The 13,808-nt window shown below is 41.4% G+C and overlaps 3 protein-coding genes across 3 annotated transcripts; all 3 read left to right on the forward strand.

Annotated features, from left to right (window-relative positions):
* Positions 1–390: 390 nt before the first annotated feature.
* On the forward strand, positions 391–1,203 carry LOC117188908 (E3 ubiquitin-protein ligase RFWD3-like). The gene has a single exon (XM_033393482.1). It carries the CDS (start codon positions 391–393, stop codon positions 1,201–1,203), a length of 813 nt encoding a protein of 270 aa, XP_033249373.1.
* A 670-nt stretch (positions 1,204–1,873) lies between these two features.
* On the forward strand, positions 1,874–2,686 carry LOC117188909 (E3 ubiquitin-protein ligase RFWD3-like). The gene has a single exon (XM_033393483.1). It carries the CDS (start codon positions 1,874–1,876, stop codon positions 2,684–2,686), a length of 813 nt encoding a protein of 270 aa, XP_033249374.1.
* Positions 2,687–3,229: 543 nt separating this feature from the next.
* Positions 3,230–4,016, forward strand: LOC108161347 (ERAD-associated E3 ubiquitin-protein ligase HRD1-like). Its single transcript, XM_017295585.2, has one exon. The coding sequence runs from the start codon at positions 3,357–3,359 to the stop codon at positions 3,915–3,917; it is 561 nt and encodes a 186-aa protein (XP_017151074.1). The 5' UTR covers positions 3,230–3,356; the 3' UTR covers positions 3,918–4,016.
* Positions 4,017–13,808: the final 9,792 nt, after the last annotated feature.

Below are 13,808 nucleotides of genomic sequence, written 5' to 3' on the forward strand. Positions count from 1 at the left end.
ATAGCAAGATTAACGACTATGTTCATCCATTTACTTACAGAAATAGTAGTTCTAATATGTTTATTACAACAAATAACAAAAAAAAAATTTTAAAATTAACGTGTAGAAACTATTTGGTGGTCAGACATTTCGTGCTGGCACACATATGCTTTGAACAAAATATCGGGGGAAGACCCAAAATAAAATACCAAAACGTTCTTATACATATAATAGCACTAGCCATACAGTATACTGCACTTTGGTATTTTTTAGTTCATATTTTGTTTGCTGGGCTGGCAGCACTTCTATTAAAATTGCGAGCAGAGTTGGAAAAAAATCATTTGTCTCGCATTTATTAACAAATATTCGCATAAAATAAAGTCAATTTCTCATCGGAATCAAGTAAACGACATGGGTGACTCCAATAATGATGTAATCGATTTGATTGAAATCAATATGCACACTTCTGAAGAATTCCAGGGCGACGCATCGCCATTGGAGCAGCCGCAAGAGAACGATCGAGAACGTGAGAATAGCCGCTGTCAGGAGGCGAAAGATCACGATCTTGAGAATCAGCAGGCCCAACCTGATGAAAACCTTAAACAAGACACGCAGCAGGAGAAGAGTGTCGTGGAGGACCCCACGGTGATAATTCAGAAGCTTCAACAACAAATGGAGGAGCTTCAGAAGAACAGTCAGCAGCTACTCAATCAACTTGCAGAGATCAAATCGCAAAATGTATCGATTCAGAAGACAAATAACGAGCTTCAGCCTCAAAACCCTCAAGTGGACGAGGCATCTACAAAAGTTAACCAAATTCTAAAAAAATTAGAATGGCAGATTTCCAAAAATGCGACCTTAGAAGACCATCTGGAAGAGCAGGACAAATCCACGAAGTTTATCATTCAGGAACTAGAACAGCAAATTGCAGAGCTTGATCTTGGTCTTCTCCGCAATGAGCTTGAGGAGAAGGAGCGTGCATACCTAGAGGAAGTAGGCCGACTGAGACAGAGAGTTGATAACCTTTACACCAATATTACGTGTTCCCTTTGCCAAGCTCCCTGGACATCTGAGGGGGAACATCGTCTGATTTCGTTGTACTGTGGACATCTATTTGGGAAAAGATGCATTGAGCGACTCTCTGAATGCCCAATTTGCGGATTGGGATTTGGTTCAACAGATATGCGCTACATCTATGGTCGCAACATCTTGCCAGCAGATTAGCTGGTTTACTATTGTACTTTGCAACCCTTTAATCAATAAATCTTACTTTTGGTTTGTGAAGAAACCTACAAAAATGCATTATTATCATAAATCATCAATAAACTGAAAAAAAGGTTCTTTGTTTATTCAAAATATGTTAATTTGAATGTTTCTGCATCATCGTGGGGTACAGGGGCCCAAAGGGATATAATTGCATACATTACATATGTACATATGAATGTACATAAATGTGCAATTTATTTACTTAGCAGCAGAGTGCAGAGCATATGTACATACATACATAGCAAGATTAACGACTATGTTCATCCATTTACTTACAGAAATAGTAGTTCTAATATGTTTATTACAACAAATAACAAAAAAAAAATTTTAAAATTAACGTGTAGAAACTATTTGGTGGTCAGACATTTCGTGCTGGCACACATATGCTTTGAACAAAATATCGGGGGAAGACCCAAAATAAAATACCAAAACGTTCTTATACATATAATAGCACTAGCCATACAGTATACTGCACTTTGGTATTTTTTAGTTCATATTTTGTTTGCTGGGCTGGCAGCACTTCTATTAAAATTGCGAGCAGAGTTGGAAAAAAATCATTTGTCTCGCATTTATTAACAAATATTCGCATAAAATAAAGTCAATTTCTCATCGGAATCAAGTAAACGACATGGGTGACTCCAATAATGATGTAATCGATTTGATTGAAATCAATATGCACACTTCTGAAGAATTCCAGGGCGACGCATCGCCATTGGAGCAGCCGCAAGAGAACGATCGAGAACGTGAGAATAGCCGCTGTCAGGAGGCGAAAGATCACGATCTTGAGAATCAGCAGGCCCAACCTGATGAAAACCTTAAACAAGACACGCAGCAGGAGAAGAGTGTCGTGGAGGACCCCACGGTGATAATTCAGAAGCTTCAACAACAAATGGAGGAGCTTCAGAAGAACAGTCAGCAGCTACTCAATCAACTTGCAGAGATCAAATCGCAAAATGTATCGATTCAGAAGACAAATAACGAGCTTCAGCCTCAAAACCCTCAAGTGGACGAGGCATCTACAAAAGTTAACCAAATTCTAAAAAAATTAGAATGGCAGATTTCCAAAAATGCGACCTTAGAAGACCATCTGGAAGAGCAGGACAAATCCACGAAGTTTATCATTCAGGAACTAGAACAGCAAATTGCAGAGCTTGATCTTGGTCTTCTCCGCAATGAGCTTGAGGAGAAGGAGCGTGCATACCTAGAGGAAGTAGGCCGACTGAGACAGAGAGTTGATAACCTTTACACCAATATTACGTGTTCCCTTTGCCAAGCTCCCTGGACATCTGAGGGGGAACATCGTCTGATTTCGTTGTACTGTGGACATCTATTTGGGAAAAGATGCATTGAGCGACTCTCTGAATGCCCAATTTGCGGATTGGGATTTGGTTCAACAGATATGCGCTACATCTATGGTCGCAACATCTTGCCAGCAGATTAGCTGGTTTACTATTGTACTTTGCAACCCTTTAATCAATAAATCTTACTTTTGGTTTGTGAAGAAACCTACAAAAATGCATTATTATCATAAATCATCAATAAACTGAAAAAAAGGTTCTTTGTTTATTCAAAATATGTTAATTTGAATGTTTCTGCATCATCGTGGGGTACAGGGGCCCAAAGGGATATAATTGCATACATTACATATGTACATATGAATGTACATAAATGTGCAATTTATTTACTTAGCAGCAGAGTGCAGAGCATATGTACATACATACATAGCAAGATTAACGACTATGTTCATCCATTTACTTACAGAAATAGTAGTTCTAATATGTTTATTACAACAAATAACAAAAAAAAAATTTTAAAATTAACGTGTAGAAACTATTTGGTGGTCAGACATTTCGTGCTGGCACACATATGCTTTGAACAAAATATCGGGGGAAGACCCAAAATAAAATACCAAAACGTTCTTATACATATAATAGCACTAGCCATACAGTATACTGCACTTTGGTATTTTTTAGTTCATATTTTGTTTGCTGGGCTGGCAGCACTTCTATTAAAATTGCGAGCAGAGTTGGAAAAAAATCATTTGTCTCGCATTTATTAACAAATATTCGCATAAAATAAAGTCAATTTCTCATCGGAATCAAGTAAACGACATGGGTGACTCCAATAATGATGTAATCGATTTGAATGAAATCAGTATGGACGCTTCTGAAGAAAGCCAGGCCGACGCGACTCCATTGGAGCATTCGCAGGAGAACAACAACAATCAGATGGAAAACGCAATAACTGAAATTGATGGAATTAACTTTCTGTTGGAAAAGGAGAAACGTAATACTGAGATTTTGCTGAAAAAACTCAAAACTCACGACCAATCGACCCAGGTGATCATTCGGAATCTTCAGCTGAAACTGGAGGAGATTAAGAACGGCCGTGCTCTGATGCTCAACCAACTAGTGGAGAAGGAACTGTCATACAAAATCGACACGGAAGAGTTGACTGCAATTCTCGAGGATCCGGCTGATGACATTACTTGCGTTATTTGTCTGTCTCCCTGGCAATCGACTGGGGCTCATCGTGTTGTTTCGTTGCCCTGTGGACATATTTTTGGGATGTCCTGCATAAGGCTCTCTATACGCCACACGAAATTATGCCCGAAGTGCAGACTTCAAGTACAGTTTCCTGATATTCGCTTCATCTTGCCCGGGACCCCATAGATCATAGGTTTTGATGGGATCTATTTAAATTGTCAATTCGACAACCATTTTGTAATGATTCCACGATTATTATAATAAAGAACGTAACAAAACAAAATTTTGAAATACACTTGTAACAGTGAGATCTAACATGAGTAGGGATACAAAATTTAGTGGGTCTAACTCTTATAGTCTCTAAGCACTAGGCGCTCATAGGGACGGACAGACGGACGGATAGACGGGCAGACATGGCTCAATCGACTCGCCCATTGATGCTGATCAAGAATATATATACTGGGGTCGGAAACGATTCCTTCTCGACGTTACACACATCCATTTTCACCACAAATCTAATATACCCCTATACTCCTTTGGGTATAGGGCCGCCCTTCCGCCCCCGCAAAGGACGAAAATCTGGGGCATCCTCAAATCTCAGAGACAATTAAGGCTAAAGTAACCATATTTGGTATCCGCACTTCTGTTAGATCTCACTATAAAACGTATATCTCCAAATTTCGCCCCACCTCCCTTCCGCCCATACAAAGGACGAAAATCTGTTGCATCCACAATATTGCAGATTTGAGAAAACTAAAAACGCAGAATCATAGATAACGACCATATCTATCAGATTGCTGAATCTGGATCAGATCCGATCATTTTTATAGCCAAAAGGAACAAATCAATTTGCAGTGGCTACGCAGCGACCGACGTCACGCTCAGACTGATTTTCTGTCTCTCTCGCACGCACTCTTTGTCGTGTCGTTCAATATTAGCGGCGTCTGCCGGAGGAGAGCAATACTTACTAAGTATCGGGTATAAATGTAGAGTTGCGGTGTCCGCAGCAACTCACAACGTTCCCCCTCGTTCGATATAATATTTAGGGTAGAAAACGGCAGCCCGATTTCAATACACATTCATCTATTCGATTCCAACAATCATTCACATGTTCGAGTAAACGTAGATTTGTGTAGTTTTTTGACCATAAACCGCAAAACATAGAGGGGCGTACGAGTAAGCACTGTTTTCTGGATTGGCAGCTCGAAAATGGCATAAAAACGCTACTCGCAAACGTTAAAGCGAAACGAAATGGGGCTCCACGAATGGGAATGAGAGAGAGCCCCGAATATAATAAATAAACTCTGAAGGAATTCCAATTCCTTGGGGCGTTCATCAAAGCAAAATCTATATCAATCATACGTACACAAACGCATCCACAATCGTATCTGTATCTATTTGATGGAAAATTGAAACATTATATAAAATATTGGTTTGGCAAGCTCATGCATGGCCATGGCCTACGCCCACAATCCAACATACTACCCACTCGGAAAATTACCCCCGAAATAATATAACACACACTCGAGGCTGGACAAAAAAAGTGGATTCAATTTAAAGGAATTCAACAGAAGTTATTTCTGGGACCACAAAAATAGGAAGTGCGATATCGTTTTCTGGTGACCCAACTTTAAAGATGTTTGTTCGAGAGTTAGAAACACGGCAGCACAAAGGGAAACAGTGGAGCGTGACATTGCTGGAAATGTATGCTGCGGAAAATGAAGTCATTATTTCAAGGTAAGTCACGTGGTCGCGATGCTGGCAACCGACTTTTAGACCCAGCTACCGCCGCGGACCCATCCCCACTCTGGCCAAAAATCAAAGTCACACTTTACCGCTCCCGCAGTCACGGCTGTGTTTCTTACCCTTTCGAGCTGCCGGTCTTTCCCCGACTCTACTCTTTGGCAAAGTGTCAACGGCAGTCGTGCGTCTCCATCTCGGCCACAGCCACGCATCGTGTCCTCATCCAGAGCCCGACTCTTGACTGCTGTCTCGCACAGTAAAAGAAGCAATAGAAAACAGCAGTATCGATGTTGTGGCACAGTTGGGTCGCCCTCTGGGTACCCAATGGGCGGCATTTATTCCCAGGATTCCCATAAATACCGAACAACTTTTGAGGCTGACTTTAAGGGTAATTGGTTTTTATATGATATGGTATGAGCTAGTGTTCCTCCTTCTAAAAACACTACTTCGGTGGGCGTCAAACTAACGGGAACTTCACTCATAATACATACGATTACTGGGTATGTAAACGTTCCACAGACTAGCCTTCCTTTTGTCTTCCTGTCTTCTCTTTGCTTCCACCAAAACCGGGCTGACAATGACATTTACACTTCAGCTGCTGCTTTGCCCAAACTTAGGGTAGATGATGGATAAAGGAACGCAACGTTGACGCTTGTTTTGCTCGGTCTAGAGTCATTTTTGCAGAATTTATCTCATTAAGCATAAACCAGTTGTAACCATCATTAACCTGACAATATAGAAGGGCTGTCATAAGGCCCAGCCCCTTTCATTTCAGTTTTATGCATAACGTACTTTCATTGCTTTGAAGAGAAAAGACTTTTTATTTTCAATGGTCAATTAGTTGGTTCCTCATTTTAGGGAGAGAAGGTTGGCACAGAGGCTACCAAATGAAAATTTTAATAATGCAAATCCTTTGCTGTAGCTGGCGGCTTGTTGCATGCAACCCGTAGTTGCAGTCACCGTCATCTGCCACCTGCCTCCCTGTCTTGCCCACACTGTTCAGGACGCCTTTGGCCATGTGCCATCATCGGCTTGTCGTTTTCAGTTTTAGCGTCTGCCCGGGCCTCGACACAACAATGCCCTAAAAACGCGACCAACTAAGCCTCCGACAACGAGCGCAGAGTTAATTGAATTGTGTTTACTCTATGGGCCAGAGCATGAGCATCAGCATCAGCCCCAGCCAAAGCCCCATCTCGTACCCTCAGCAGAGCCACGATGTTATTTTTGGGCTAATATTTTTCTGGGGCAACCTTGCATCAGGGCTCCATCAAAAAGCTATTTAAGACTCAACTTCATTTTCCAATTTGGGCGCTGAGAAGGTCTAGTGAATTATTTGCCAAAACTTATGTGCATAGATATGTACTCGGGAGTTGTGCAGAAACTTAGAACTTCCATGAATCTTAACGAAAAATCCACTGAAAGTTTCGGATATTGCATTATTAACTAAACTCAAAGTTCTGGCCATTAACAGCGCAGCGTGAGGCACAATAAGGCAAAGTTTTGAGCAGACTTTCCGAATATTAAATCGCGAATTCGAGATTCAACAAAAGAGAACAGTTGTTCAGCTAATTGTTATAATAATTAGCATAATTAGCGGGCAGGTAAGCTTTCAGTTACCCAAATCAGATCAGACATCGGCCCGAGCTCCACAGACGGGAACTGATAGCTTTGCTTTTCCCCCCGGTGGAACCGATGGTCTGTCTATCCGCCGGTTTCAATTACATACTTTTTGATGCTCGTATTAATGTGGACAAAGTGTATCGCAATCCTAGTTCCCTAATGCGTCAAGTGGCCGCAGGACATTTCCCCCCAGAGGACTTACAGTCTGTGTGGAGTAATTTTGAGCGCGTGCGAAATGCAAAAGTTTTGCCAAGTGCGCAATGGGCCGATAAAAAGTTTCGATTATAATGGAAATTTTAGGGCTTGCAGCAGACAAGGTCCAGGCTGGTAAACGGGAAATGGAATGCCTGGTGCTGAGGGAGCATAAATCGAGAACAGAATGCCACATTTAATTTCCAAGCCATTGGAAACTGGTTCAACTTGTTATGCTGGTCTCCCAGTGTTCGGAATCTAGAAATTGCTTTAAAGTTGTGATAAACATATTTGTTTCCCCCTCTCTTTGAGTGCCGTCAAACATATCTTTCTCTTTCTTCGAGGGACTCCAACAACTCACTTTCTATACCTCTCTCTCTGTGTCTGAGTTTGTGGGTGGCATTACCTTTAATGCCTCTCTGACAGCTTTACACCGCATGATTATGCGAAAATTACGCATACGCCGCATACTCCACGTGCGATTGCTCACATTTGAAGTGTTAAGACCACCTTGTGTAGGTACATGACGGGGCTCACTTCAACTAGAATGTGCTCTGAGGCGCTAAAATTGAGCGCGACTTTATCAATTTTTTTTGCATGCCTTTTTGCATTCATTATTTATGCATTTAATTTGTCTGAAAAGGCAAAACACTTGAAAACAGTTATCATCCGGCGCACAGTGGATGATAAGTTGAAAACCGTGAGTTTACTCTGAAGATTTTCCCCTTTTTCAACAGGTAAAAGAACTTAAGAATTATTTAAGATACAAATTTTATTTTTCATCCCATGGTGATGGGAAAAATTTACGTTTTCTATGATATCTCTGGGACAAGATGTCCTATGGCCATCATAAAAAACACATCAGAAACCAATTTTTATGAATACGCAAGTGAAAATCAATAAAACTCGCAACGTTCATGTATATAATATATTCCACATCTGAAATGTCAGCTTTTCAAAGGAAACACAAATATATGGAGAGACAAGGTATGAAAACAGAAAGATAGGCAGAGAGGAATCGACATTTAAGCACTTTCCGGGCCCACAGAAAGCGGCGTTATATGAAGCGCAAAATGGGCGCAACAATAAGCCCAAATGTGTCTCCAAAATGGGTTTTGGCAATCTAATCAATAAAATGGGAACTCAGATATTTGAATGCCGATAAAAGGCAGGAAGTTCAAAGCTCAAGGCAGGCACAAGGTTGATGAAATCCATTGATATGTGAAATAATTTGACGTTTGATTAAAATAAAATTAAACGGGCACCGGAAAGTCTCCCTGCCCTTTGAAGTGGGTCAAAAACTGATGTCAGATAAGATTGATGAAAGAAATAATTAAAATGATTTATACTGACTGCAATGGGAAATCGCTTACCATTTGAGTAAAAACTAACACTTTCAATCGAATGACAGCTGTTTTCAATATAAATTAAATATAAAAAATTCCTCACTTTTGGTCAGTATCCGCAAGGATGGAGCTTATGCCCTGTCTAGGAATTAGACATTTGAGGTTGATTGATTTCCGTTTAAATGGATTTGCATATATTTTCATTTGTCCAAAGTCGCGACCCATGCTGTCCATTCCTTCCGTCTTATCTGGCTGTTTTCCCCAAGTGCCAAATGTCTATTGGGCAAACTTTGCTCTTCAAGTTGAACTTGATCGATATTCGATTGAATGAGAGTGGACAGCGGACCTCTTTCTAAACGCTGGAATATAAACTGCAAGTCATGACCGTAAAAATCAAGAGCTTGGCTGTAAAAAGTGTTTGTATTGAGTATAAGAATCGATACAAATCATGGCAATGCGCTGCATTCGCAATTTTTGCTGCTGACGGCAAACGCAATTTATGCGATTCTTATTTGTTCGAGTTTTCTTTTTTGGCAATGACCTTAGCTTACCCTGTGGCCTCTGCAGGCCAAGTATCGGCAAGACTCAACTGGCAAGTGGAGAGCAGAGCAGAGGGGAGAGATGCGAAAGGATGCAATTCTGGGGCTTGAGTATTTGTGCAGTAAATGAGCCGCGCAGCCGAGTTGGGGAAGCGGATGCTGGATGCTACTTGACTTTTATGGCTCTCCGGGAGAATCCCCTTCACTCCTTTCGCTTCATTAGCCATTAATTTAAGGCGCCTGTAGACAAAAACCTTTCAATGTCTGGGCGTGGGCGTAGACGGCAGGGCACGGCAGCTTATGGTGGAACTAGCATTAAATTGTGGCATGTCTGGCATGCTCGAATGAACCTCGCGGGGAAATCTCATCGACAAGGCCAATATGTGCAGCAGAAACTTCCATCTCTGTCCTAGTGGGGCAGTATCATAACAGAAGAGTAAGTATCTTCAAATAGAACAGACTCAGAGATAAGATATTTTACATGTTATTTCTAGGAAGTAATTATTCGCTATCATATATAGAATAATAATGCTAACAGAATATACTTTTTTTAATTCATGCTCCTGACAGTCGCAACGACATAACTCAAGGTTTGCTGAACAAAAAACGAAACCTTTTCCTTCCCAGAAAAGCAGCAAATAATCTATTAGGTTTGGAAAAACACACATCCAGCGACAGCAAATGGACAAAATACGACACAAAAACATCAAATGGCAAAGAAAAACAACTGTAGAATAAGAGGAGGAGAAATTGTAACAAATAACAAGCAGAAGCAGGGGCAGAAGCCGGAGCAGAAGGCAGGGAAGTGCAAAATCAAGAGGCAACAACAACGTGGCATCGTCGAGTATTCAGCTTTAGAATGGAAAGGACCCGACCCATGTAGACAGTGCGAGAAAACAGTGGCAAAACATGTCTCACTACACGAATTTGCGGCAGTCCGAGACAGGAAAATAAAATCCGGACAAACGCTACAGATATTACGACTAGAAGATACCTGTGAAACCCATCCACATATAAGTTAGAAAATACTGCCAACAGGAGTTTCCTTTGCACTGAGCTCGTTGACAATAAAATCATTAATTAAAGTCTGTAAACTAACAGCTAATACACTCTTGGTCTGTTAGAGTACCGGGTATGACGACGGCGGGCAGGCAGGAAAATTAGTTTTGTTCTGCCGAATGTAGGAGTAGCTAGCCGTGTTTGCGGGTAAAAACTTTGGCCGAAATGAAATGGGCAAACAGAGTCAGGGGCCCGGTGGGACCAGGCCTCCGAGGTGAACAGATGCAGGAGCTCCTGATACCGATACTGATCCAACTCAATTCCAGGGCGGACTCAATAGCCGTGCAAGTGTACACAAAAATGTCAAAGTAGTGCAGGCCTTGAAGTTGTCTCCAGCTTTTGTTCTCTTTTTCTTTTTTCTTGCGTTTGGTTTTTGTCTATCCGAATGCTGACAGGCTTTAGCCGACAGGATGCTGGAAATTCGAGAATTTATTTAGCAAATAAATATATTGTGATGAGGCGATTCCCCTGCGAGCATTCGAATAAAAGGTATAAAAGATTTGCACTTGGAAGCCAGGAGAAGAAGTTCATCAATGATTTGGGTCAAACGACCGAGTACTACCGTGAATATAAAGTTTTAAAATATGTGGGCTACAATTCAGTGGAAGTCGGTCTCAAAATTTATTACATATTTGGTAGAATCGTTGACAAGTTTTGCACATATATGTAATTGCATGCAAATGGCTTATTAATATTTATTAGGGGTACGATGCAAGGGTATGCATGAAATTTAAGATTAGTATTACAGTATGTCCCTGGGGAGTGAGAACGATAGAGTCTTAGGCAGCCCCATACCGCGTTGCCTTGGCTTGCTACTTAGTTTAGCATAAAATTTTAATTTTAATTGCTAGCATGTGCGTGGCAGTAATGCCGAAGGGTTGACAGGCCACACGCCATGTCCTTACGGCCATCCACAATTCCCCCATCCTGTGCCACTTATTTTGTTCATTAATTAAGCTTTTAATTAAACTTTTTCCCGTATAATGCGAGTGCGTAAAGTTGATTAACTTGCAGCAGCCAAGCCAGCCCCGCACGAGGGTGTCAATGTTTAATGCATGCCACCAGAACAAATCAGAAGCCGAGTGTTGCCCGTCTGCTTTAGTGCGGAAATTTATATGAATTTTTCATCTCACCCATACAGAGCATCGTCATGGAGCTGGCATAAAGAAATTACCTGTGTGCCCGGAGCCCTCGTGTCGTCATGTCTTCGCCGTGCAGTGAAGATTGCATTGGGTGGCCGAAAGGGGTTTCTGTATAATTTTTATGTATGTACAATTATTCATATATCGATCGACAATCCACCAGACACCATCGCCCTGGCCCCCGGCATTGGAGTGAGAGTATTTTCATTCAATGGCTGCATTCTCAGAAGCTGATGGAAATTAAACACCTTTGTTGGATATGTCACGGCCAGTTGCAAAGTAAAACAATCGGAGAGTCGCATTTAATTGGATTGAGTCCTTAGCTGAAATTGCTTTCCTTTTCTTATAAAAACGGGATATATGATTACTCCATGTAAGAAGGTGGCTAGAAATTAGAATTGCCATTAGGTCCATCGAAGAAAATAACAATGTTCAGTTTCGCTTGACACCTTTTCCAATATTTAACAAGTCCGTTAATAATTAATAATGGTCGAGGGCGGCCATCAAAAGTGGACTCTCGAAAGTGCCGTCAGTTAAACTCAATAAATCGGCTTAAAATCTTTTGCTAGTTTTAATGGCCGCCATTACCCGTGAATGGCACCTGACAGCTTATTAAAATGTCAAAGAGGCACACTTTGGTCTCTTTTCTGGACAGTTTCAGAAAGGAAACTTAATTGCCAATTGCGGCGTTGTTTGCTGCCGTGCATGCGGCACAAGGCTGCAGTTCATCAGTGTGCCAGCTATAATTTATTCACCTCCATCGGCCCGGCACACACTTTCTCTCAGCTTCCCAATTTTTTGCTCGGGAGAAAACATCACGCCATGTGCTCCTCGCTTGGGATAATTTCTTTTGCATTATTCGTTTTTCTCTGCTCTAAGCGGATTACAAATTGTACAAATGATTTTTAAAATGCTACAACACGTTGAGCTTTACAATATAAATATAGAATCAAATAAAAGGCATTTTCTGGGTCGACTTGCCAATGCTCTTGGGCAGCATCATTTCTGGTAAGCTATTGTGGCAAAAAAACTCAGGAAAATCGAGAGAGTTCAGCAGTTTACGGCATATTTCTCGTCTTGAATTCCAGAAATGCTTACAGGAATATTGTTTTTAATTGAGTCTTTGAGTTGGGGTTTGTTTCTGTGGTTTGTGAAAAAAGCCATCCAAAGGACTTCAGCAAATGGCACAAACTTGTTTTCAACTTTTCCATCAGTTTGTGGAATGAAATTGAAAATAACTTAATGATGAACCAGACAGAATTAGACAGTAGCCGCAGAATTCGTTAGCGAAGCATTGACAAGCTACACCTGCAAATGCAATTACCCTAGCCCCAAAAAGGCACAATAGCCATGTAAGTGTCATGTAAAGCGCAGCATTTGTGGTGCTCAACGTGCTGGCCGTTTCATTTTTCCATTTGGCTTACATGATTTATGACCAGTGCTTTTCCTCGTGTAATTAAAGGTTCAAACGATGACGGCTATGATATGTCAATTAGTGACGCCCGCTTAACCCTGATTAATGTAAATAAAATAGTAATAATTTTTTAAAGCTTAATTGATTGAAATTAAATCACGATGCATAATGCCTCCGAGGGTCGGATAATTCAAAGGCAGGAAAATTTATTCCAGATTATTTTTGTCGATTTAAACGCCACTTGATAAAATTTGCAATGCAAACAAGGATGGGGGCTGCAAATGCAATGCAAATGCAGTCACCGGAAGCGGAAGCGTAGCCTGCAGCGCGGTTTGGCAGTAGCCCCGAGGCGCGTTTATCTTTTGCTCAAACATTTTGCCGCTTTCCGTGTTTCCGAACTTTTGTGCGGTTCTTGGTTTGCATTGCTTCTTTTTTTGCCTCTGTTTTTTCGCTGTGTGCAGATGTTTGGCCCTCGCTGTGGACCAAGGCTTGTAGATTCGCTCGGTCTGCACGGGACAGTGCGGGAGTTGAAATTTATACATATGTCGGTTCGGCTTAATTGGCACGCCCTCTTCAGGAGAAGTGTGTATGCAATCGTTTGACTTTTTATGTGATGAGACATTGCCAGGGGAATTGAATCATAAAAGTGTTGCAAATGACACGGCAAATTAACAGCAGCTGCCGTTGCGGGTCTCTCTCTCTTCCTCTCTATAAAAAGCCAGAGAGCGGAGTTCATTATTTATGGGATGGGAACCCTTTCGGTTCCATCTGCTGCTCTTGGTTAGCATATTGCGTAGTTTTGTACTCTGTTTTTTTTTTGTTTTATGAGCGACTCAGAGAGTTTGAAAAGCCATCAACTGCAGTAATGCTGTCGGCCCGGAGCAAGGGCCATCCATCCGTTCATCCGCTCATCCGCTAGATCGTCCGTTCCGTCCCTGGCGCGTTGGTGCGTAAGTGCTGCTGGCTATAAAAAATGAAATGCCATCTCTGCCCTGATATGCTCGTACATGTGTATGCATGTG

Source organism: Drosophila miranda, chromosome 4, assembly GCF_003369915.1.
Source record: "Drosophila miranda strain MSH22 chromosome 4, D.miranda_PacBio2.1, whole genome shotgun sequence".
In the NCBI taxonomy this organism is placed as follows: domain Eukaryota; kingdom Metazoa; phylum Arthropoda; class Insecta; order Diptera; family Drosophilidae; genus Drosophila; species Drosophila miranda.

Excerpts from the sequence above, each read along its gene's own strand:
- LOC117188908 (XM_033393482.1), top strand. The coding sequence starts at position 391 with ATGGGTGACTCCAATAATGATGTAATCGATTTGATTGAAATCAATATG.
- LOC108161347 (XM_017295585.2), top strand. The coding sequence starts at position 3,357 with ATGGGTGACTCCAATAATGATGTAATCGATTTGAATGAAATCAGTATG.
- LOC117188909 (XM_033393483.1), top strand. The coding sequence starts at position 1,874 with ATGGGTGACTCCAATAATGATGTAATCGATTTGATTGAAATCAATATG.